This window comes from Lycorma delicatula, chromosome 5, assembly GCF_047948215.1.
Source record: "Lycorma delicatula isolate Av1 chromosome 5, ASM4794821v1, whole genome shotgun sequence".
Taxonomy (NCBI): domain Eukaryota; kingdom Metazoa; phylum Arthropoda; class Insecta; order Hemiptera; family Fulgoridae; genus Lycorma; species Lycorma delicatula.
Genome location: NC_134459.1, coordinates 84,201,200 through 84,228,044, shown reverse-complemented (window position 1 = coordinate 84,228,044; position 26,845 = coordinate 84,201,200). Strand labels below are relative to the sequence as shown.

The window sequence follows — 26,845 nt, the reverse complement described above, 5'->3', positions numbered from 1 at the left end:
TCAATTCATTACGTGATGGGAATACTGATCATTTTTTTACTTAACTTTAATGTAAGTAATTTATGACCTGTAAGAAAAAAAAAATAGAAATCTTGCTTGTTCTTGTACTGTATTTTTTAAAGTATAGGGACAAAGTTTTAGAATATCATATAGTCAGAATCCATGGTTTAGAGCCATATAGCAGAGTTCAAGATTCTGCCACCTAATGCTTATTAATACTGTTGAATGGGACAGTCTTATTCTACATTTGTAGTTTTTCAACTCTGACAACAAATCCTAAATGTATGAGTGCTTAATTAAGATTCTGGGTGCAAGGCAGCATGTAGGTTATTTTTATACAGTTGTATGAGAGTGGATGAAAAAGGTTGTTGTCAGTGTCTAAAAATGGGTATTTTTCAGCTAATGAATGGTAGCCTTGAAAGGAAGGTTCCTTGTCCTCCAAGTTGAGATTATGAATAAGACTGGTATCCTATTACATGCAAAATGTGAATTTTCCCCTCATGCTGCAGTAAAACTTGGACAAGACAGGTTTAACAGTAAAAATATTGGGAATGTCTTGAAGAATATTAAATTTAGAAAATGTTCCTCTGTTTGCTAAAAGAAATAATTTAGTTAAAAATCCTGTAATGGCTTTCATGACTTCCATTTTGATATTCCTACCTACAAATATTATTTGTGTAAAAAGTAAAGTTAAATCAGCTGATTCATATTTTTTCTTCAATTAACTTAAATTTTTATGAGTTTACTTATCCATTAATTTTTGGCATATTTTAATTTTAGATTCTGTTGAAAATTTTGTTCATTAACTCATGAAAGTTAGTACTTCTTATGATGAAAAATTATTAGAATGACAAGTTTTTATGTGCCCTACCACGTTATGGCTACTTTAGATGGGCATGCATATGTCTATAGTTTACATATATTCATTTATATAACCTATAATTTTAGCATGTTATGTATACAGCAGTACAATTTCAGAAAATACACAAAAAATCACATTCTTAAAATTATCTGTGCTGAATAAGTTAAACATAAATTTTACGACTTCTTGGAGTTGTCTTCTCTTTCTGTAACAGTTTGTATTTGAAAAGATGAAAACTGTTTTTCAACAATTTTTTATAAAGTTTTTGATGTTTAATTTTATTGAAGTACTGATAAATAATTGATAGAAATCTGCATAATTACAATTATATTTTACAATTAATATTAATTTTATATAGTTTATTTGAATTATTGCAGTCAGTAATAAAATTAGTTATGATTATCTTGCATAACTGTGAATATCCTCTAAAGAATGAGCTTCTTTTGCTTCGGATATCTACCACCGTGTATTTATTAGTTCCAATTATCAATACAGTCTGGCCTGGTAAATTTAGAATGTAACGCAGCTACATGTACAGTATTATTGATGCACAAGGATACATTGCTGCAGGTTCTGAATAAAGGTTCTCCAGAGATTCCAGGGACATGAGGGAAATCATACAACTCTTTCAATTTAATAAAAATATTCTATAAACTTGTTATTAGAAGATTAAGATGACTCTTCAATGACTGGTACCTCTAATACTAGATTACCGTTATTTTATATAAGTAATGTGGGATCTCTTTTCTTCTATATTTTCATTGCCAATTCTGATTACAAGTACAGAATCACTGTAAAATCTCTGAACTGAATAAATTAAATCAAAACTTTACATGTACTTTGGAATCTTTTCTTAGAGGGATAATTTTTTTTTTTTTTTGTATTAAATTGAAATAATTTTCTGCGATCTATGTATTTAGTAAATTCAAATACTTTGTCATATATTTTAATTGTAAATTCTTTAGTTCAGAAGATAATATAATATTGTATCCTTAAAATGTGTGTGTAAATTGTTTTATTCATAATACATTCATTTTATTTTTAATGCTTATTCAGATTTGGATTGGGATGAAGGTAAGATGTTTACAATTTTATTATTTTTTTAATTTTTGTTTGTGTATTGACTTTAGGCAGGTTATTAAGAACAGAAATGTTTGTTTATATATCGTAGAATATATAAAATTTCTCCTTTTTGTTGTTATAAAAGATATTTTTATTTATCTTATAAGAGTTAAAGATAATTCAAATTCAGTCATTAATAGGCATTTATTGTTTGTGAGATTATATTTATTTTTCATTATACATATATTACTGATACTTTTCTAAGAATTAGCAACATTTTCTGTCCAAATTTAATTTTATCAAAATCTAGCTGTTTGAATGGTACACACATGCATGTAAATACATCTGTAAACATTTTAATTCAGTTATATTATAGTAGTAATTATAAGTAGTTATGTAGTAGTGTTATTATAAGTAGTAGTATGAATAGTGTATATAATTAGTTTATATATATATATATATTTATATTCATGAGTTTTTCTGTTAAAGGAATAATAATGCCACATGCTGGTCCACCTCCAAAGCGGGCTCATAAAGAAAGTCTTGGACCTCTAGGGCCCAGAACTGTTATTAACCATCTAAATGGAAAAGCCAGGGTAGCAACATTGTCTCGCACTGGCAGAAAACAAGTTATTTCTTGGATGGATGCTCCTGATGACGTTTATTTCAGATCTACTGATGCCACCAAGTAAGTTGATTTATTACTCTGTATTTTTCTTTTATTTATCTGCAACCTATTTCATCTATGTGATATGAAAAAAAAGAATATTATCAATACATTTATGATATGTCAAGTAGTGATTTGATCCATATTTTATGGTTTTGTATGATGTATGGCTTTGTCTTGTAAATTCAAACTGGCACATGAAATTTTTACTGAGTTTGTAGGTTTCAAACAAGGAAATTTATGATTTCTTTTGTTAACATGTGAATAAGTAGATTTCCCCCCCCCCCTCAGTCTCTCTCTCACTGTGTGTGTGTGTGTTGTTTTATTTTTGAACATTCAAATAATTCATAAACATTTTGACCGCTGTGCAAATAAAATTTAGTATTAAAATATAAACCACCAAAACATAGTAAATATATAAGTTAATATGGTAAATTTAACTACTATTTACTGTGTATTGGTGGTTTATTTATCATTTAATATATAAATTAAATATATATATTACAAATATATATTTAATTATTATATATATATAATAGAGTGTATTGTGCATGTGTGTACATTGTTAGTGTGGCATCTACTGCTGTGGTAGTTAGCCACTAAAAATAGTAATATTGCACCCAGCATCATTTAATATTTGTGATCTATAAAAACCAAGTTCTTAAACAATAGGTAGTCCTTGCCATTTTATCCTTTCTTCATTCCCGTCCATACTATTCCCTAAGATGCTCTAAGCAATTTGGAACCATGAGATTATTAGGAAATGAAATGTTTTATTTTTTTTACACATTTTATTTTTTTATGTATTATTCAAAAATTTGTTTCTACATTTTTATCGGTATTTGTTGTTTATAACACTTGTAGAAGGTTTTATTTACTAAATTTTTATTAAATATACTATATCTAGTTAATATAGTTTATTTACTAAATTTTTATTAAATATACTACATTTAGTTAATATATAATCTAATTTCTATATTTCATGATGAATAAATTTTAAGTTTTGATACCATTAATTATTATCATCAGTTAGTTTTAATTTAAAATCCTTTTTGTGTTGTTACCCAATTCATATAGTCTTTTGCAAAATCTTTTATTTAATTTTACTTGTGGCCTGTATACATGATAAAATGTTTCAATTATATCTATAATTTTGTCTATTTTTCTGTTTATTATTTGGAATGATGAATTATTTTATCTGGCCATTAGAAAAACAGATGATGTTTCATGTTGTGTTTTTATTTGTTTCAGAAAAGTCAGACGACAGCTAACTGGTATTGAGCTTCGCCGAGCTGCAAGAAAACCTTGGCGTAAATTAAATGCTAAAGGTTTGGAGGACTTAGTTGTAGTTCTTGACTGACAGAAGAAAAACATTGATGTAAGATCATGGTGGCAGTGAACATTGATACAGTGATGTTGTGATATGAGAACCGATATAATTACAGGATGATAGTAAAATTGGATGGATTGAGTGTTATCATTGTCTGATGTAAATATTATTCTACTTCAATTCTGATTGATTTACTATTATTATTGATTATTACTATTTACTATTATTATTATTTATATACTTAGGTAGAATTTTGTTTTTAGATTAAGGATACATTAATAAGCTGAAAGGAAATCAGGAAGTAAATTTAAGTTGACTGAAATTCAGTTTAGAATATAAGATCTCACGATTGTTTTTATATGATTCGTTGCAAAAATTTTCATTTTTCATAACAAATAGGTTTTTAATTTGAAATCAACGTAATGATTTTTTTTAAAAATGTGTTACATATTATTTTATTGTTGTAAAGTATTTAAAAAATAAAACAAATGTCGGGGATTAAAATTCTTATGATAGTTACTTAAATTTAAATTGTTGGATGGAAAATTATTACTGTTATTACTAATTAAAAAATAAAATTAATGCAATTTTTATTTGTATTATTGTAGATAGTCATATTTGTATAACCTTATAAATACTTTGTTATTATTTTGATGCAGCAAAATTTATGAAAAGAAAGCTTGTTTTTATTATGAATTTCTGTAAGTGTAATTTTTTCAGGATCAGCTTGTTCCCTTATTTATTTGTTTAGCAAAAACTTGTAACCCTTTGTTTTAAATCATATGTAAGCTGTAATTGTAATTTTATTTTGCTGTTAAATAAAAACCTTTTTTGAGTGAATTTTATGGCTTTACCATAGCAGAATCAATTGTTCAGTTTCTTTTTGTGTGTATTTTGATAAGTATTTTTTTAAAAATTGACACTTACATATCTTTATTATATTAATTCAAAAAGAGATTTTTTGTTTAGAATATAGATTATTTTTCCTTGTTGGATTATTTTTGAGGTGACTTTTTTTATATAAGAAGAGGTTAAAAAAAATTTATCATATAAAATCTTTTTTTTGTTCATATTTAGGTCTGTAAGAGATCCTAAACTCATGTTACACACTGTAAAAGTTAAGTCTGTTAACTCTTTCCTGGATATTCTAACTTAGTAACGTAATTCCTACATGAGAAACAGATTAGTCATACCTTCATTTAAATTAATTTTTCTCCAAAAAATTTACCAATTTTAGTAAAAATGGTTTTATGAAAATAAACATTTACAGTGAGGGGAAGAATAAATGTGAAAGGTATAAATTTAATGATACATATGACCTGACAATGTCCATGAAAAATCTTACTAGGGGAATAGTCTCTGCATATGTACTATAAATTGGTAAAAAGTTGGTTTTCTATAGTTGACTGCAATCAGTGTTGACTATTTCCAAGCTAAGTGTAGATAAAAATAACTATGATTAGTTAAAAAACAAAAATTTATGGATTCTTGGAATCTTACATACAACTAAATTACTTTTTTGTCTGACTATAACTTTCAGCGGAGTGACAGTGCAAGTATGCTTGCATACATATATTCAAACTTTCACATATACATGTTTACAGAGCTCAATAATTCTTGGTGAAAAAAACAAATTTTTGAATTAAAGATTGTTAAATTGTCATATTCTCTTTGAAATATATTAACATTATGCATTTGGTAATGCAACTTATTTGGTAATACACTTGTTTTTATATTATTATTTAACCATTAATAAAAACCTATAATAAAAAATTTTATTTTAATTTTTAAAAAATGTATAAAATTAACAAACATGATAGGAAATAGTTCTGCTATTTTTTTCATTTAAAACTTCCGATGATTTTTATGGCTTCTTTAAATTAAGTTTCTACTTTGATTGTATTATATTATTTTATGTGATAATTAAAAAAATTATTTTTGCATATTGGTTGTCATTTATTTATAGATGGTAACATTATATTCAAATAATTGTATATTTATTTAAATGTATAAATGACAGTATTGTCTTAAATTGTAAATTGAGGATGTGTTTTAAAATTGAGATATACTTAATATTATGATATTGATAAGATTGCTTGAGTTTCTGCCAGGAAAGGGTTATAGTCTTTAGAACAGAAAAAAAAGTGTGTGTAGCTATTGCTTTATATTTAAAGTGGTTAACTGTAATTCAGATGAGGAAAGAATTATTGATTTTTTACTTAATGCTATGGACAACCTGGAGGGAATTGCCTTCTGAAAATAAACAATTTTTATACTATGAATGTAATATAAATTGCTTTATTATTATTTTAATAATTTTATTGTGTGAATAAAATATTTGATAGCTTGGAATAAACTTTCATTTTATAAAAATTAACTACAGATTGATTGTTCTATTAATTTCACTTTACTTATTACTCAAGTTTTTCATAATCTTTTAAGTAATAAGTACACATATTATTCAGACCTATAAAAGTTTTGAAATTTTGTGTGCGTATATGATGTATTTGTGTGTCTTTGTAATTCATTTTTTGACACCATCAACTAAGTTTCCTCTCCCAAAAGTGTCATGTAAAAATGCTGCTAAATAATAATGTTTATTAAATTTTATTAAAAATAATTTTACAGTCTTTTGTAAAACATTTTTTTTGTACATTGAATTCAAGATTAGAGGGTTTAAAGAGTATTTAATATTTTTTATTCATTTATAAATGAATATAATTAAAGATATACATAAATGTTATGTCTGTTTGAAAGCCTTGTCTACAATAATAATAATATAAAAAATATATGAAGAATGATATGCAATCATACTACTTTGTCAAATACTTCATATAAGCATAACTGTTAGGTTTCTTAAGCTGTTAAAAAATACTAAAAAAATAGGTTTTTGTAAAACCTACATAGTTAATTTACGTAACATACGTAAATTAACATTTATGTAACATTACGTAAATTTAAAAAAATTTTACGTAACATATACTATTTAAATGATAAAAAAGATATTGAAGAGATTATTAAAAAAACACCTATTAAAAATCTAACACCAAAACAAGGTTATGATGTAGAATTTAAACAAACACAATTTTTAGATGGGAAAAAATAGTTTTCTGAAGAAATAACCAAAAAGCTGTACAATAATTCTTTATAATATGATGTATTATAAATAACATAAAAATTTTAACCAAACTGAGCAAGGCTGTACAAATAATGAACATAACGTATCAGTTAACAGGCCTTATTTCAATAACTGTTACTCGCTGTAATGTAATTCACAGTATTTGAACTCATTGCCAACAAAGCAGTGTAAAAACTCTTCTTTAATGTTTTGTTAGAAATTTCGTTTCTGTAAAGATCGGTTGTTAATTTTCATGCATTCTATTAAATATTACAAAGAAAACAGAACTTGTGTGTTATTGTAGATTAGATAAACAATGGCATTTTTTCGTCTAAAAAGAGCAGAGATTAGCCGGTATTGAGTTTTTAATTTGGATCACAATTTGATGCCTTATTTTTACTATTTCATTGTCCTAATTTGAATCTGTTCTTTCTTATTTACTCTATTAGATGTCATACTTTATTGATATTGTTTTTGATTCACCTTTTCATAATTTGTTATGATTCACACACTTTTCATGGTTTCTCGGTTAGGTCTGAAGTTTGAGTGAGTTATTGCTTAGCAAGATTGTTGTGATTTTTAAAATACATTGAATTTTAAGTAATTCACAAGTTAAAATAAAAAAAATCAGTAATATTAAAATAATTGATAGTTGTTATATTTAACTAAATAAACATCTCAATACACATTTCAGTATAAAAATAATTACCAAAAGATATTTTTCAAGAGTTTTTATCTATTGTATTATTAGTTTTATAAAATTATCTTTTTTTATTGTTGTATATTCGAATATTAAGGCTGTTATGTATTTAACTATTTTTGTTAACTATTAAATTTACTTGTTGTGTTCCAAGTTTCTGGAAATATGTGTCTTGGGGAAAAATTTCATTTAGTGGTATCAATATAATTTTTTATTTTAATTATATGTCTTTATAAAGGATGACATAAATTTTAGTAGCTTTTAATAATATGGAACTATATTATGTATGTTATATTCATTTTTTTTAAATTGTAATTTTTGTTAACTGTCTAATCTGGTTAATTTTTTTGTCAGAAATGAAGAAAATAATTTGTTTTTCACTTTAATCATTCTTAATTTTAACTGTATATCATATTAAATTTCTTTAAAACAGTTTTTCACTGTTTTTATTATTTCTATTATTATTATTATTATTATTATTGTTATTAGGCATTATAGTAATGTTTTGTTTATATAAAAATTGTAATTTTATGATTTGTCTTTTTATTATTATATTTTCTTTTGTAAATAGTTGAATCTTTGTAAACAAACAATGTTTTTTTTTTTCATCGCTATTTAGTAAATGAAAAAGTTTTATAAGATTTAGTCAATTAACGACAAACTCCATCCATTCAATTTTACTCAACAGTGTGTTATTTGATGCAATAAAAATTTTTCTATGTATTTGTGCAGATATTTAATATTATATGAAAGAATAAAGTAATTTTTTAATATGATAAATAATAATATATATATATATAAATATATACATAATTTGTTAATTAAGTGTTTTATTTCTGAAAAATAAAAGTGTGCACTTTATTAAATTATAAATAAGTAATTAAATTGGTAAGAAAGGAAGTTTTGTAGACTGGATATATGCGCGTCAACCAAAAATTATTCTTCACATATTGTGTGAGTATATTTTATTATTAATATTTATTATTATTATTATTAATAAACATTACTTAACTGGATTTGTTATTATTAATTATTGTTACACTGAGAAATTGTGAATTAGGGTGTCCTTATGAGAAGTAGAAGTTACCATTCGGAATGTGACCGTGAAAATAAGCTTTGTTTCTTTTTTTATGTAGATTTAAAATATTAAAGTAGTTTTTTAAAAAATTATTTTAATTTATAATAAATGACAGTTGTTTCAAGTTTTGGGTGTAAATACTGAATAGTGTTTTTAAGTCCATTAGATAAATTCTTGATTAAGTCACCATTAAAGATGTCAAATATTACCAAAAAAATGAGGTGGTTTAATGAAAGTGCTTGCAGTTATTTTGAAGTTAACTCATGAAATGGTAATGAATTACATGTTAAATAGTTTATAATTTTTTATTAAAAATAATTCATTTTTTTTACTATTTAAAAAATATTTATTATTATTAACATTTCAGGATTGAATCTTAGAGAAATGATAATTCAAAAGCCACTACTCTGAGTATTACACCAACTTGTGTCATAAAATTTTAATAATTATAATTTATTGCATGTTATATTACATAAAACTAATATTTAGGAAATGTTTTTGTTAAATATCTTTCATATCAACGATGTTCTCCAAGTTTAATTCAGATTATGTAAAAATATATTTGGGAAAAAGAATATGATTCAATGTAAAATGTTGTTTGAATATATGAATTAGTCAATAAAAATTACTATATTTATTCTAAAGAATAGTGTACTTCAATAAATTTAGTCTTTGTATTATTATTTTTTAATATGCAGTCAGGAAATAGTCATGTGAACAAAGAAATTAAATAATGAAGCTGTGTTGCATATATTTAAACTTAATAAAAAACATACTAAAAAGAAAAATACCATCATATCAAGCAGCACTTCAAAATCATACCAGGTTTGTGACTATAAAGTGAAATTTTTCTGTTCCTGCTTTTTAATATGTTTCTTTGTAATATGTCTATAATCATTATGGAAAATAGGTAAAGATTAAGAAATTACATACAAAAATGTTTAGTCTCACCTTATTTGCCTTCTCATATTTTTCATGAAAGTTAGACAATTTGTATACATTTAAGAAATTTATTATATGTATGTGAAATCAGGAATTGCAAATCTTTATTTATATACAGTTGTATCAAATTTGATTTTGAAATATTGGACAATAGGTTGTTTTTGTTTTTTGTCTATCTAATAATGTTTTTAATAGTTTTAATTTTTATACCATTGGTAAATTATTGAATTACTGTATACTTTTCTCTTGTACTTATTATTAATTCATCGGGTAAAATTGTGAGTTATCAGTTTACCTGGTAAATTTTTATTTACTGTTTTCAAAGATCTTGTGTCATTTATCAGCACAGTATAGCTTTTAATATATTAAATGTGCCTTTTTTTTACTCAACAAAATTAACTATGACCATACAATGATTTTAAAGAAATCAGTTATCATAAAAAATTAAGGTGTTCAAGAACAGATAAAATTTGACCTACTAAAAATTTTAGATAGGGTGATCTAATTTTTTATGGAATGCTGCAGTTTAATTTGTCTCATCAAGATTCTTAACAGGTTGTTGTTCATGGGTAGAACAATCCTCGCAGCTAGCCTAATATATCATTATTGACATAAACACATTTTGAAGCTTTATTATGACTGATTCATTATATCACAATGAACTTTATTTTATTAGTCTGGCTTTCTTTTAGTGAGTGAAGAAATGATATACAGAATCATTTTTGTTTCTGGATATGAATGATTGCAGTGAGATTCTGCAACATACAATTCGTGAACTTGATTATGCTTGGATTAAGGAAAGCTATCTCTTTACCTTTTTTTTCTTCATTACTGTTATGGTCATAAATAATGCAACATACCCAGTATGAAAACAGCACCCAGTATTGTTTAAGTTGATCTATAAAAAATAGATTATTAGATATGGCTTCAGCCATCCATGTTTTATCCCTATTTCTTAAGCTTCAATTTCCAGAATGAAACTCAGTGAGACGCTCCAGATTTTGGAGAATTATCATGTGAAGGAAGTGGTTTACTGTATTGTACTGGACTGCATAAATATTATTTAATTTATAATTGTTATAATAATTTTGAAATTATGACTAATAGTTTTATAATTGCTTTGACATTAGTCAAATAAATCTTCGCAGACAGCCAGTTCATTAGCCATATTCTAATTTCTATTCTTTTGTTTTGTCTAAAGTTATAGTTTTTATGGTACCTGGTAAAACAAACTGTTATTAACAAAACAACGCTAACATTTGGTATTTTAGAATTGTTTGTTTCATTAATATTTTTATCATCGTCATCTTCACCAACACATAAAACTTATTTCCTTAAACTACTTTTGTACATTAGTTGGTTCCTTAATAGCCTGCTTAAACATTATTAATGGTTTTTTAATTTGTTTAAATGTCATCAACCATTATTATCCTTTATTTTCAAGTAATCATCTATTTATTTACTGTTGCATATAAAATTTTATTAATAGTGCAATACTTCATTCTTGAAAATCAATGTGACTGTTATTTATATATACAAAATGTAAATAAACATACCGTGCAATTCATCTATACTGGTAATTTGTGTCACTAGTTTGTAATCCATGTAACTAATAGTGCATTCATATGAGCTTGTAGCTGATTTAGCTACATTCATATGTGTTTAAAGGTAGTAATAATTTTCTATACTGAACATATATATTAAATGAACATAGAATCTAAAAGTAATCTTACTTAAATGTAATAAAATCCTTAGCAAACTCAAAAGATAACACTGTAATAAATATTTACGGTAGTGTTACTGTCAGATTCAAAAAAATTATGAGCTATAATGTGCCCTTTAAAAGAAAATTCTACACTGTAGGGGTTGACAAACCACCATATTTAGTTCAGGAGAATAAGCAGTGCATTATAACATTCAGAACCTTTTTCTAGGGATCTGTTTCAAGCGTTTAAAAACATGTAATCTTTTCTTTAAAAGCGATTCTTAAAAAATTAGTATGGTGTTATGATGGCATGCTGTCATTTAAAATAGTTGTTCCTTCTTCCAGGGTTAGCATTTAATTTACAAATGATTCATTGTAATATGTAGTCTTTTTTTTAATTTTATATTAACTGTATAAATTAATAATACTAACTGGTTGATAGATCTATAACAGTAACTTAAAATGTTGGTATAAGTATACTGCATGAAAGAATCTGGCAATTTTCATTTTTTGCCGGAAAACAAAATAGTAGGAACATATGTAGAGGTTTTTATTCAAAGATAAGTAAGTATATTATGTCTTATATTAGGTTTTATGTAATATTCCATTTTCATTTATAAAATTAACGTAAATTCAGCCACCTGTATTGTCAAAAGTAGAACTATGGTTACAAATATTTTTATATTTTGTATTATAAAAAAAAAATCAGAATCTTCATACTTAAAAACATTTGATTTTGATTTTGGTAGATATTGTAGATTATATGCATAATTTACTTATTTTGTGTACATCACAGCATTCAGAACCTTTTTCTAGGCATCTATTTCAAAGGATTTAAAAACATGTAATCTTTTCTTTAAAATAGGAAATATTAAAAAAATGTGAATTTCTATAAACTAAAAATATTTGTCTCTCTTCTTAAATGTTAGTTGTTATATTTTGTTAAGTGTTATGTATGCGAGGTAAATGTTTCTCTGCATGAAACTTAAATGTCATAAGTTATAGACTGAAAAATCCAACATGATTTTCAGTTAAACTCATTTAACTATTCTTGTTATCATTCCCTCAAATTAAAAGTTGCTGAAGCATTAATTAATCTGTGATGTTTTGCTTCGTTAATTTAATCATTTGTCATTTTAACTATGTATTATGTAGTTTCTAAGGATCACCCTAATTAACATAAAATATGTGTAAAATAATATTATTACATGTTTCAACATGTCCAATTTATTAATAATTGGTAGGTAATTAAATATTAATTAATGTGATTTCAAGTATTTGTTTTGTTATAAATAGAAAAATTATTATTATTATGTGTTAATTAAGGCCCTGGAGCTGTCAAAAATATTATGATGACATTAATGTAAATGTTAATATGTCATAAACTAATTAATAAATTAAGAACTTCAGAAAAATAAAAAATAATATCCACATTCGCTTTATATGTTTTACAGTTAATATATTTGTTATTTATAATGTGCTGAATATTATTGTTAAGCTTGTACTTAAATATAAGATACAAATATTTTTTGTGTTAAAATATAATGGTTAGATAATACATGTCCTGAAAAAAACCTGTTTTTTTTTTTTATTATTCATTGCAGTTGCTGTTATGGTTTTTAATTTTAAGTATTTATATTTATCTGTGTTCCAATAGTAAACAAGAATTTTGGTAATTACTTGGAAGAGTAAGTTATATAGAATATAGTTATATACTGTACTCGTACTAGTACAGTTGTATACTATATACTATAGAGTAAGTTATAGCTCTGGAGAGCTGCAGAAATATTTGCTTGCTATATTCTAAATGAGGGGATAAAAATGATAAACATAAACTATGATTATTAGTGGATTTTCATAATTGCATTAATTATTTTCTCATGTAGTTTGATATGCTTCTTTTTTTGTTTAATTATTCTGACTGTAATAGGCATTATTCACTGTTCCTACTACCTTCCCCATCATGCCAAAATAAAATAACTTTTTATTTTGTTGATCCAGTTTTATGTTAAATAATTGTAAATGAATATTTTTTACCAGATTTCATTCTCTTAAATAGTTATATGCCTAGCATTATTCTGAGCATTGCTTCAACCGTTAGTGCTTTATTTTTATTAATATATTTTATTCTTTGAAGATTATATTTCTATGACAAAATAAATTATAATCCTTTGTATGGGACTATTAAGTTTATAAGGATGGTCAGATATTATCTTAACTTAAACCGTCAAATTAGTTTCATATAATAACATTTTTTATTTTGAATAAATCATTTCTATATCATGTCTACATTATATTGTTAGCACTATTAAAATCTTGTTTTGTAGTGGGTACACGTTGGATTGCTTCTTTGAATTCAGACATTTTTTATCGTTTTGATCAGTATTTATTGTTTGTAATTTAACACAAACAAAAATATGCCCAGTGGTGTGTATTGTATAATTTTAATAAACTGAGTAGCTCAGAAAAGAGTCATGGTATAGTCAATAGTATGTTACCCAACTTGCTGTAACGCCATTTTTAAATTCTTCAAAATTATCAGACTTTTGTGTAACAAGCTATTGGTTAAAAAGCAAAAAGTACTAAAAGGTGATAATTACTTTTTGCAAGATGGAACATTAGGAGGTGTGATCAAAGATATCACCACTGAAGTGCTTCTGTTATTGAACTGTGTGATATTACTGTGCTCAACCTCGTAATATTATAGATGCAATTCCATTGAAAAGCATTTTATGTATTTTGTTTTGGATATAAGTTAAGATAGTGTAAGTCCACATTAGTGGCGGTGGTTCCATTATTAAGAAATTTGATTAGCAAGAATTTCAGAAAATAGTGATGCTAAGTTCTTGCTCTTTATCATGAATATTCATTCATTCAGCTGGTCCGGATTATTTGTCATTCAATACATTTGGCCCAAAAATTTCATAAATTTATGTATGAATTATTGTAGACCATCTAACAATAACATGACTCAGTAGTTCACCCAACAGCTGACTATTGCTGCATGTGATGTTGATAGTACCATCTTGATGTTTTGAATAAATTGATGGTACATTTAAAGTAGTCTTTCATTAAAAAATACTTGCACTTAAAGTAATAATAATATCTAAATGTAGTTAAGTGTGCCCTGCAGTTTGCATTGGGTTTTCTCTTTTAATATTTTATTTTCTAAATGGTAACAAGCAAATTCTGTTGTTATTATATGGCCAAAAGAAAAATTTCTTTTGGCTAGTGAAAAATGTCCTCTAGTATTCTTAATGTTACTGCATGTTATTATTTCATAGCAAGAAGTGGAATGAAGATAAGGTTTCTAGTTTGTAACAAGTTCTGTTGTTCAGTAAGAACTTTTATTATTTCAATTATTTTATTTTTTAATTTTTAAATTAAATAAATTGTTAGAAATAATTTTATCTGAGTTACATAGTAAAACATGTTTGTATGTATACCTTTTGTAACTTGAAAAATATATTGTCATTTATGTTAATCCTATGTATATCTTCTGGTTAAATCATTAGATGTGCTTAGTGGTAACATTATTATATGTGGATATTATTTATGAATAGTTTTTTTAATTGTTAACATTTCTTTAACTGATATGTGTTGTATTTTTTAAAATACATCAGATATGATGGTACATTTTTGGCAGTTTCATTATAGCCTAATTATAAGGAAGAAATAATGGAATTATTAAACAATTACATTTAAGATGATAATTACACCTTTAAAAATCCTCTCCTTGTAAAATTATTATATGATCTATTATTATTATTATTTTAATTAATATGATTATTATTATTACTTTTTATTATTATTTTTACTTGAGCACATCTTTTTTTTTTTTACTTTGTAGCAATAGCACAATGTCTGTACTGCATAAAAAATATTAAAAAAAAAAAACAATACGTAATTTTATTTCGGGTTTAAATGTCTTTTTGAATAAAAATTGTTAATATATGGTGCTCTAACGAGAATTTCTGGTTTGTAAAATATTTAAAATTTAATTAATAACAGTGTTGCCAAAATGTTTCAGTGTTGTCTAGACCTATTTGTTTTGTTACACTGTTTTTATTTATAGAATAATATTATAATTATTAATATTATAAAAAGTGTGATTTTTTAAAAAAATCAATCTCGTTTATTGTATAGCTTGCTATGTTGTATTCATTTTGGTTTTTAACCTTTTCACTATCCTGTGGTTTAAACTACATCATGTTTATGAAGTCCAAAATATTTCCTTTATTTAAGAGAAGAAACGCTCATTCATTAAAATACCATATAGTATTGGGTATTTATGAATAAAATATTTTTAAAATTGTATGTTGGGACAGTTTGTTTTAAAAAAGAACCAATCTTTTTTTTCTTTTTAAATTGAAATTTGCTCACACTGGTTGTGACAATTTGTAATGGTGTATATTGCTGTAAATGGGGCTTATCTTATAATATTATCTTAAGTAGTATAATTCACCATTATTATTGTTATTATTGGGTAAAAAAAGTTCAGCTTGGATAATTTATTTATTTCTTTTTACAATAAAATTATTATTTTTTAATTAATTAATTTATAGATATGTTTATATTTGTACAAAGACTGTGCTTCATTACATGTTTAAATAATGATTTATATATACATTCGTATTTATAAAGAGTTTCTCTTTATTTCAGATTTGACTAATGTGTTATTTTTTTAAATCTCAATTTACTCTCCTCACACTTCCAAAATTTAATTTAAATGTAAATAAATTGTTTAATGGTGAAAAATACTGCATTGATTTATTATTATTTTTTTTAATCAGGTATTTTTATTTAATTTTGTAAGATTTAAGTTTGACTTAATTTAAGAATTTTATTTTTGATATTTTTATTAACATTTTGAAAAAAATCCTTTTTAGTATAAAAAACTATTCCTCTTACTACCAGAGAGCAACACCTGGCACAATCGCTGCAGCTGCTTAAATACTAGATTGTTATGTGTGAATCCAAATTTTATGAAAATGTTTACCTACATCTTGCCGCTATTCTGTACTGCAAAGCAACTATAAAGTAAATAATAATTTTGTTCAGAAAAATAGAAATATTTCAGGGTATGTAGGAGGTTGCATTACTATGAAAATAACAATATTAGAAGTCTGTGATGAAGAAATTTTCAAATAAAAATTAGACTGTTGTAATATGTATTTTTATGTGTATTACAATGAATAATGGTTTTTCTTATTAATGTTTTATGATAAAATATACTGAGTTGGCAAATCCAGTGTGATAATGCCGTTCGTATTAATGATGATAATACATTTCTCACATAATCAAATAATGATGTGCAGTCATTTATATATTTTGTTATAAGAGTAATTAATAGAGGAATTTTTTAATTTTTTCCTCATTAATTTTGACATAAAAGTTAAATAGTTTAAAAGGATATGCATGTTGTAATGTTAAAAATCATAAATAATTTAGAAAAGGTAAACGAGAATATGTGATAAACTACTTGTTTTACTATTTTAATACTGTTTACTAGTGCTGATAAAAAACAATCTGATCATAAAATAAGTATTGAGGATATACAAAAAATTTATATCAAAAAGTAAATGAAAACAAAATAGTAGAGAATCTGTCGATTAAAAATTTATATCAGTTTTGATATCAATTTTTGGCTAAAAAAATTAAGAATTGTTATAATTGTTGTTATGCAACATTATCAGAACTTTTTTAATTCTGAATTATCTTTTTTATAAGTTTTTGGATGAAAATCCAAAAATTAAAGGAATCAGTAAAAGAAGACAGTGTTAAAGAAGTCATTATCAGTTTTTGTGCAACAGTGAAAAACAGGAGTACCTATGAATAAACAAGCATAAAAGGTTAAAATACCTATAATATTGGTTAGAAATAAGTTTTATATCATAATTATTACTATGATAAAAACTTATAAGTTTTGTATAAATTTTACAAATTAAAAAAGAAAATTATTACTGTGAACATACTTTCTCTTGAAACATAAAAACATTTGAAAGACTTCTTAAAACACTTGAAACATAAAAACAATACAATAATAAAATTTTAAATAAAAGATGCATAGTTCAACAAAACTGAACTAATAACTTCTTAATAGAATAATTTAAACAAAAATCACACATTACTGAAAAATACAAACTGCCAACCTGTAGCTTATCTTACACCTTTTTGTAAAACATTTTAAATTCTAGAATAAAAGAAATATTAATTTCTGAAAAGATTATCAAATTGTAACAGATTAGGATTGTACTTATATACCATTATTAGTCATTATTAGAATTTCAAAACATATTTTAGAAATAGATCAGTAATTACAGTTTTTTTTTTTTTTTTTTTTTTGTCTTCAGTCATTTGACTGGTTTGATGCAGCTCTCCAAGATTCCCTATCTAGTGCTAGTCGTTTCATTTCAGTATACCCTCTACATCCTACATCCCCAAAAATTTGTTTTACATACTAATTACAGTAATATAAATATATAAATAATTAAGCAAAGTTTAACACACCATTTAGAAATGGCTGATAATAGCTCGATGAGATTTTTCTAAGTTTTGGATATATTCATATTTAACTTGGAAAGGTTAAGTGGGTTTTATTATCATTTATAAGGTTGTAGTTACACTTAATTTAACTTTATGCATAAATAGATTAATTATTCTCCAATTTTATATTGATTATTAATTTGGTTGCTGTCTAAAACAGTGAAATGGTAGCTATTTGAGAAATGGAGTGGTTGGTGTGTTGATTGAGTAAATATTAGTTGCCCAAGTTTAGAAAGAGAAAACTCATAGATGTGCAGTAGTTATACCTGGGTTGTCTGAAGTAGTGTTTGTGCTGGTGGAGGTAATAGACTGCAGAAAAAAAGTTGGCACAGGTAGCAAGAAGCCAATCAGTCACTGTAATAAAAAATTTCTGTAAAATCTATAATTTGTTTTTTTTTTTAATTTACCATTAATTTTTTAAATAAAATAGAGACATGATAATTTTCTTGGTAAATATTTATATGGCTTTGATAAAGTCTAAAAGATAGGTGTACTTGTCATTAATTATACTATAGTGGCCAGATCCTTCTGTGTACTACAAGGACAATTTTTACTAATGATATATTATTAGCCTGATAAATAAATATATTAAAAAATAATTGATCAAAATTCATGGCTCTAGGCATTCTGAGCATTATGAACATTTTTATTTTATTTTTTTAAAGAATCTTATGTCCAGTAAGCATAGTGCAAGAATTAAAATATGATGCTGATCACTCCAACTCCTTTTTAACTTATTTATTTTAAACTCCTTATCTATTTATTTTAAACAAATGTTAATGTTCTAAATCTGAGGACATTAAACAATTTCTATTCATAAAATAAGAGAAAAAAACAACTGTCAGAAAACTTTTCAGAATGAAAAATATATTATAACAGAAGTTAAAAATAATGTTTATGAAGCAAAATACAAAAATTATTGGAAGTAAATGATATTAATTACAGACTTGAATATGCAAGGAGAATTATCAAAAAAGAAGTCTTTTTTGTACATTGACTTTATATTAGGAAAAAAATTTTTTAAAACATTATTTATTCACTGTGGGAATTGTAGGATGATGACTGGTTACATCCACTTATTTCCCTTTTTTTAAAGACAGTTTTTTAATTAGACCTGCAAAATCATTTTTATTTTGATGAGAAATAAAATGTCAAGCCTGACTTGAATTTAAACCCAGATCCTTTGGAGTTAAAGGCGGATATCTTGGGAGAGAATTTTGGGTTAGGGTCAGAATAATAATATTATCTTAAAGGAATGTAAGATATTACATGTAAAGGGAAAAACACACAATGATTTTGCATAAAGCTGCCATTCACATCTTTCTCTGACTTTATCAAGCAATGTCAGTATTAAAAACATTATTAATTAAGCAATTTGCAAATGAACAAGGTTTTATTATGAGTTAAAAATGAAAGATTTATGTAGATTCTATTTGTCTTAATAAAAATGAAAATCAGTGTGTCTCTCAATCACACATGGTTAATTCATTTTTAATGAAAATTATATCTTTATATGGTCTTATCCCAGATTCAATTTTTTTTTGTCTTCAGTCATTTAACTGGTTTGATGCAGCTCTCCAAGATTCCCAATCTAGTGAAAGTAATTTCAATTCAGTGTACCCCTACATCCCTAACAATCTTTTTTACATATTACAAATGTTGCCTGCCTGCAACATTTTTCCCATCTACCTCTCCATCCAATTCAAATTATACAACACTTTAAAAATTAACATCTTGGTTGTCAAAAAATAATCTTTCGCAATTTTTACCCTTAAAAGGCATTTTATTAATGTAATACTTTAATGAATAAAATTTTAAGTACAATATTGTCTTGAACATTTTTTGACATAAAAAAATCATTGGTATACATAGACCATACTGCAGAAGGTGTAACAAAATTATCTGCCTCCATAATTATGATAAAATATGTCTAGTGGAATTATCTGTTGTGAGATAATAGAACAGTTTGTATGGTATTCAAAAATATGACTGGATAGCACATTTTTCTTTCTTATTTTGAAAGTTGCTTGACCATTTAATGGATTTTAAACAATTTCTGTTTTATCAGTTGGAAAAACCCATTTTCCATCTACCATTAAGGTTCCATCAACTCTTCATGTACCTGACATAACATTGATAATTTGACATTTACATTATTAAAACTGGACTATCACCCATTACATTCACACAACTTTACTATTTATTAAAAACTACCAATATTACTACATGTATGCACTCAACTTGCTCATTCAGTACAAACACCTGACTCTTCTGCATAATACATTCACCCATCACATCTGCCAATATATCCATACAACATGAACATCCACCTAATGCAAATATCTATACAATACATCCTCAACTTAAAATTTCATTATGCAATTTATGAATGGACACTTCCAAGTTCTGTTCCTTGTAGTCTCCTTTGAATTAAACTTGGCATTTTTAATGTGTAAAATTAATGTATTTAAGAAACTAACATGAACTATAGTAGAAGTCATTAAAACTTTTATAAGTTATATGCAAATTTACAAAATTAAATGATATTACTACTATCACCTAATTTTTGATTTTAATAAGGGAATACATATAACATAGTTTTGAGGAAAGTAAATAATCAAGTGTGTTGAGTTATTGTTACTAAATGTTTATATAATATTAGAAAAATATTTTTTTTTAATGGACCAACCTTTTGATTGTTAACTGCATTAACTCAGTTATACAAGGAAAAAACATGAGGGGCACAATTTTGCAGTTATGTACTAGATGTGTTTTTGAATATTTGCGGCATAAAATAAAAGATCCTGCAATAATAAGGGTCCAAATTTTATTTCTAACTAGCAGACCCGGCAATGCTCTGCCATTGCTAGATTTGAGTATGTATATAGATTAAATGAACACAATTGAAAGTTTGATAAAACATTAAAAAACTGAACATTACAGAACTTCACTAAAATTAAACCTTTCACTTTATAAAAGTCAGAATGTAAATAAATCCAGTTGGCAAAACAACACCAATATCTATCAGATTTAATTAAAACCACTCTCTAAACACAGTAGTCTGTGAAAAATATTTTTTTAATGAAAATAAATATGGCTGCAAAAACAACATAATTAATACTAAACATTACAAAAAACTTAATAGAAACTTACAAAATTCAACCTTTCACTCTATGAAAGTTAGAATCTAAATAAATCCATTTGTGAAAACAGCACTACCTATTGGATTTAATTCAGACTACTTTCTAAACACAGTAGTTAGTTCAAAATACCCCTAACTTTCTTTCTACTGGTCAAATCAAAGATTTGAATCGCTTTAAACCTTCTCTGGACATGCAGACCATTTTCCAAAAAACCACATATAATCGGTCCAGTAGTATTTTAGTCTATAGCAGACACACATACAAGCATTGCCTTATATATACATACGTACATAAAAGGCAATGTTGGTGTGTGTATATATATAGAAGAAGAAAGTTTGTATATTTGTTTTGTAAATACCTCGACATTGTTGCCACCTAGCAGCTATAGTTTTTGCAAAAATATTTCTTTGCACTTCAGTAATATATACTCTGAATATGAGCCAAATCAGACCATAAATACAATTTTTCAAAAATCTCGACCCCCAGCACCATCCCAAACTAATTCAGAGACCTTCACGGACATGTACACAATAACTCATTGGAATGGTATAGGAATGCATACGGGACAAATAAAACATTCATTTTTATATATATATATATATATAGATTTATTTTGTAAAATTTTGGCTGAGTAGTAAGCAAATGGATGAATTTAGTACTAACGTAAAAAAGATATTCAGGAATATAATTACTGGATTAGTAGCTGATAATAAATACATCACAAATTGTTTTTAATTAAACATTTTGTGTGTATAGCCTGTCATGGAGTTGGGGGGCCTAACATTGTTCTCTTGGAGTTGCATCTTAGTATCTCAAAACAGCACTACCTATCAGATTTAATTCAGACTACTCTATAAACACAGTAGTCAGTTCAAAATACCTTTAACTTTCTTTCTACTGATCACATTGAGGATTTAAATAGCTGATTTAATTTTATACAATATACTAAAAACCAAGCTCTATAACTAAGCAGTTGATAAAATCACTTAATCCCAATTATTTTAATTTTTAAAACTAAACATCTTTCTCATTTTGGATTTAAATAATAGAATTATAACTTCAGCAATTTTATTTTACATGTTTAATTCCTTTTCTTATTTTCCATTCTCCAGAAAACGTTTTCTAATGTAACAGTATCTGTTGGTTTTAGCTGTAATCATGTTATTTAACTACCTGAGTATTAACTTTAAACATTTTTATGCAAAACACCCACTTCAGAATACTTGGCAATCAGTTATAAATAAACTTGTAACATATCAAATTTCAATTCTGTTTTGTTTTTTCTTGTCTAACAGTGAAAAAGCTCTGCACTTTGAATAAGTATTGTGTATGGTAAACTTGCTGTGTGACAGAATTCTTCGTAATGAAAACCGTTATGTAAAGAAAAAACCGGCTGGTCCCTTCATAATTATTATACTGACCAGTGTAATTAAAGAGTTATGCTAGAGAAAAAAAACCCGAAATTTTCATATAACAATTGAGAAATATGTATCCAAAATCATTTTTGAGGGCTAATGATTGAAGTATTTGAATTCTTAGAATAAAAATGAGTTGCACTAGATTGTAACTGCCGATTTACTGCTTTCTTTGAATTGTACAATGTTCTTTACCTACAATACTGACTGGTCAATACAGTCAACCAATTTTTCTTCATGTAAATTGTAAATAATGACTTAACATTTCAAGAAGTATAATAACCCATAAAGTAATGCACTTCATATTGTATTGTAATTATAATTAAGAAATTCTTTGCAATTTTGGTACTAAGATATTTTGTAACTCTATAGGTAGTCTATGATTACAAATACTGTTACTGTTGAATTTATTTTTCATCATTGTCTTGTGATAAGGAAACTTGTACATATGGTAAACAACAGTAGTAGTAGTACCACCGTACAATCTGATTTACACTGTGGTATGAATTTACTAAGGCAATTCAAGAGCTGCAGCAAGTGATGCAGTTTGACAAAAATCGCAATGAACAGATTTGCTGTGGTTGCATTTATTTTAATTAATCATGCAGTTAAGAATAAAGCTACATGATTTCACTGGTACTGGCTCAAGCAATCTTAACAAAATTAATTTCAGTGTGGTAATAGACTAAAAAGAAATGATATTTGAACAAATTGGAACCACAATAAAAAATTTTAGCTGAATGAGAAAGAATGATTCTGATACATTATATCGTTAATTGACAGCGACATAAAGAAAATTATCACAAATTTTCAAGAATCATTTTGGAACAGGAAAAATTAGCTGTCAGTGGCATATCAAGCCCAAAATGGAAGGTAGGGCAGCTTTCTGAATATAACCTCTTTTATGATGGAAGGGTAGTCCATGATTGGTGGATTTTACAATAACAAAAGGAAGAATAAAATATTTATTTAAAAAAAAAAACTAATTTTGTAACAGTAGTTTACTAGGATTAGATGCAAATTGTCTAACTACAGCTTCAACTAATTTCTCCTTGTTAGCAAAATACCATTGTTGGTAAATGCTGAACACAGCTAACTCATCTCCGATCTAACCAGTGTACTGTTTTCACCAGTGGTACTTCTTAGCCTTGTTTTAATTCGATGAAGGGAGTGAAATGAACGCTCAGTAGTACTTGTGTAGGGCTGTGAAAGCAATATCAGCAAAGCCTTTTTAATAGTCAGGTAAAAACAAAAAACCCCAATTATGCCTGGTGCTTCCTGTATCCATTCTACATTTTGAACCACAATTCCCTTTCTCCTTCAATGCCTTCAAAATTGTAGAAAGTTTTACAAGATAAAGTACTTTAACTCCATTTCTCAAATGACATACCTTTCATGTTACTCAGATGGAAATTTATCAATGAAAATGCAGGCTATTTGGCTAAAGAAAATCTGACTTCTAAAGATGATATAATGGAATCCAAGTAAAGAATTATTAGAGACCAATTTTTGGCTGGATGATTGGATGATCTGTTGGCTAGCAATAAGAGTGGCAGTTATGTAAACATTCAAATGCCTTGCAATGTCGCCTGTTTCTTTTAAAACAGAAGTCACAATGTTCTCCGCATCTTCCTGATGAACTCGCAGGATGGCAAGAATAGTTTGAATGTGCTGGTTGGCTTTGACTATATCAAGTGTCTTCAATTGAAGAGCATTTGCTACAGGTTCCAGTATAGCGAAATACTTAGCAATTAATTCTACTGGCACAATAAATAAACATTGTACGTCGCTGAATGCATTTGATAAGTATTTTTTCTTGTTACTGCACTTTCCTTTTCAGCTAAGGTCTCTGATGCATTAACAATATCAACAAAATGATTCTTAAAAACACAGATGCTCTTGTATTTCTCTGACCACCTAATCTTACACAATATAGGAATGCTAACAATAAGCTTGTGTTGTAAAACTGACTTGTAGAAAAATGTGATTATATCTTTGATAGTTACAATGCAGTTGCATATTCCTGGGATAACGTTTAAGTCATTCACAACAAGGTTAAGAGTGTGACAAGAGGAATGGAAGTAGAAAGCTTTTTGGAAGAGTGGTAGTTGAATATGCACAAACACCCTCCATAAACAATTTTGCAGATTCCATTGCAGTCTGATGTCTTTAGAACTGTACATATGCTTTGAAATAATTACGCACGTTCTTGTTCTTAGTAAATGATCTGATTGAAAAAACCCAACCACCTCTGATTGTTTTGGCTGGTAGTGGAAACAACACAGAATATTTACAAAGCACATTTGAGTCGCCTAGCCATGGTGAATATATGTCCAGCCACTGGTGATTGAATTTCCTCAAGGTGTTTGGCCTCTGCCGTAATATTGTAGTTCGTCAAAGGTATCCAGGAATTTTCCAAAAGATGCTTCTTCTTATCAGCTGGCATTGTGCTTGCCAGGCCAATGAATTTTCTAATATTATTTTCATGTTAGTCATCATCAATTATACTGGTTGAATTTAATTCAGAAATATGACTCTTATCATTATAACATTAACACTCTTAGCGCCACGCTTAAATCAGTAAAACTTCACCCCAGGCCAGACATTTTTTATCATCAAACAAGACCATTATGTGTGCATCAAAATTATACACGTGGCCGTTTTGACATTGCTAAAAATGTATCAGATTGATATACATGGCGCTAAGAGTGTTAAAAACTTATGGAAGAATCATTAATAGAAAGTTTATCAGTCCTACAAACGTTTTTTGGACTCAGGAACCCCAAAACCAATATTTACATATACCCATATCATAATCATAAATTTTTCACAATTGTTTTGCGTTCTTTACTGTCAATTTCAAGATTAAGTAGAAATGAGCTGATTTTACTGATATAAAAACCAAGCTATTGCTAAATCAATGTTGGTAATTAGGCTATATTTTGGATAATTTTAAAATTACTTGTTCATCAAAGTATTGATTATCTAGTAAAACTTAACAAAAATTATAAACTTAAATAAGAAACTCTATTTTACGTTGAAAGATACAAAAGAATCCCTAGCGGCATAACATATACAGGGATAGAAAGATAACCAAAAAAAAAATAAAAATTTTAAGTTACATTCTTTTAAAGCAAGAGTCGCACTTATGTAAATTTATGGTACGTACATTTCAAGTTAAATAAAAGCATGTAATAAACGTCAAAGTAGGCTACTTAACAAAAAATGTTCTAATATCCATTTGTTATAATAAAGTGGATGGCAGGTGATGGACATGAAAAGACAAACTTTATAGTCGTAAAAAATTGCATACACACGTGCGTGAAATAACAACTATACTGACTGTAACCAAAAATGCATGCGTTCTTGTATATTTGGTAATAACTTATGGAATATTCCCATCGTGTCATGAAATGAGACGAGACTATTCTAGAAAAACTCTTGCCGCAAGTAAGATGGCGGCAGAATGTAAGTTATTAAATCTTTTCACAGATGGTGCAAGTGTTATTATAAAATGAGAAGTCATTATTTAATTTTTAATTTATGGAAGAAGTTCCCTGTGATGGTAACTTTGTTAATATTTTCCAGATAACTACAGGATGAGTCTAATGGAATATTACACTGTCTATGTGAACAATTTGATGAGAAATGTTTCTTCTTTTTGTTGCCTTCATAGGATTGTTTAGATTCATGATACACAAACTGATGTCAATCTGACATTTAAAGTAATTTCATGCAAAATATTAAGAATATAATTATAGAAAAACTTAATTAAAATATATTCTAATTTGATTGTGGATAATAAAAATAATATGTGTTCCATAAAGCCATAAAGTTTCATGGTTGTTACTAGTTGAGTGTCATTTTTTACATTCCTTTTCTTAATTTTATAAAGACAAGTTTCTCGTCTTTGAGTTTCTTGCAAATGGCTTTTGTCATAGAACAGCAATATTATATGCTATAGGCCTGTGTATATTTTAAATAAAAGTACAACAAAAAAAATAAAAATTAAAATCAGTAAAAAAAAAATCCAATTGAAAACCCCCGTCTAAAGATTAAATAAATAATAGTTTTAAATTCTTCTTTGACTTTTTTAAATTGCCGCCAATGTAGGAGGTTCATAAAACTTGGATGTTTTTTAATTTCTCTTTATGAAATTCGAATTTTCAATGTATTTTTTTTTTTTAAATTTTAGTGTTTGTAGTATTATTTTTATAAAATCTTACTTTTCATTTACAAATGATTAAATTTACGTAGTTAGTATTTTAAAATGATTT

The 26,845-nt window shown here is 26.3% G+C and overlaps 1 protein-coding gene across 2 annotated transcripts in view; it reads left to right on the top strand.

Annotated features, from left to right (window-relative positions):
- MTA1-like (metastasis associated 1-like) overlaps window positions 1-16,132 on the top strand; it is a 297,677-nt gene extending 281,545 nt beyond the window's left edge. For both annotated transcript variants that reach the window (XM_075366552.1, XM_075366551.1), the window contains 2 exons: window positions 2,414-2,612; window positions 3,843-16,132. In XM_075366552.1, coding sequence (XP_075222667.1) covers window positions 2,414-2,612; window positions 3,843-3,951 — 308 coding nt within the window. In that variant the 3' untranslated portion in view covers window positions 3,952-16,132. The remainder of the gene's footprint in view (window positions 1-2,413; window positions 2,613-3,842) is intronic.
- Window positions 16,133-26,845: the final 10,713 nt, after the last annotated feature.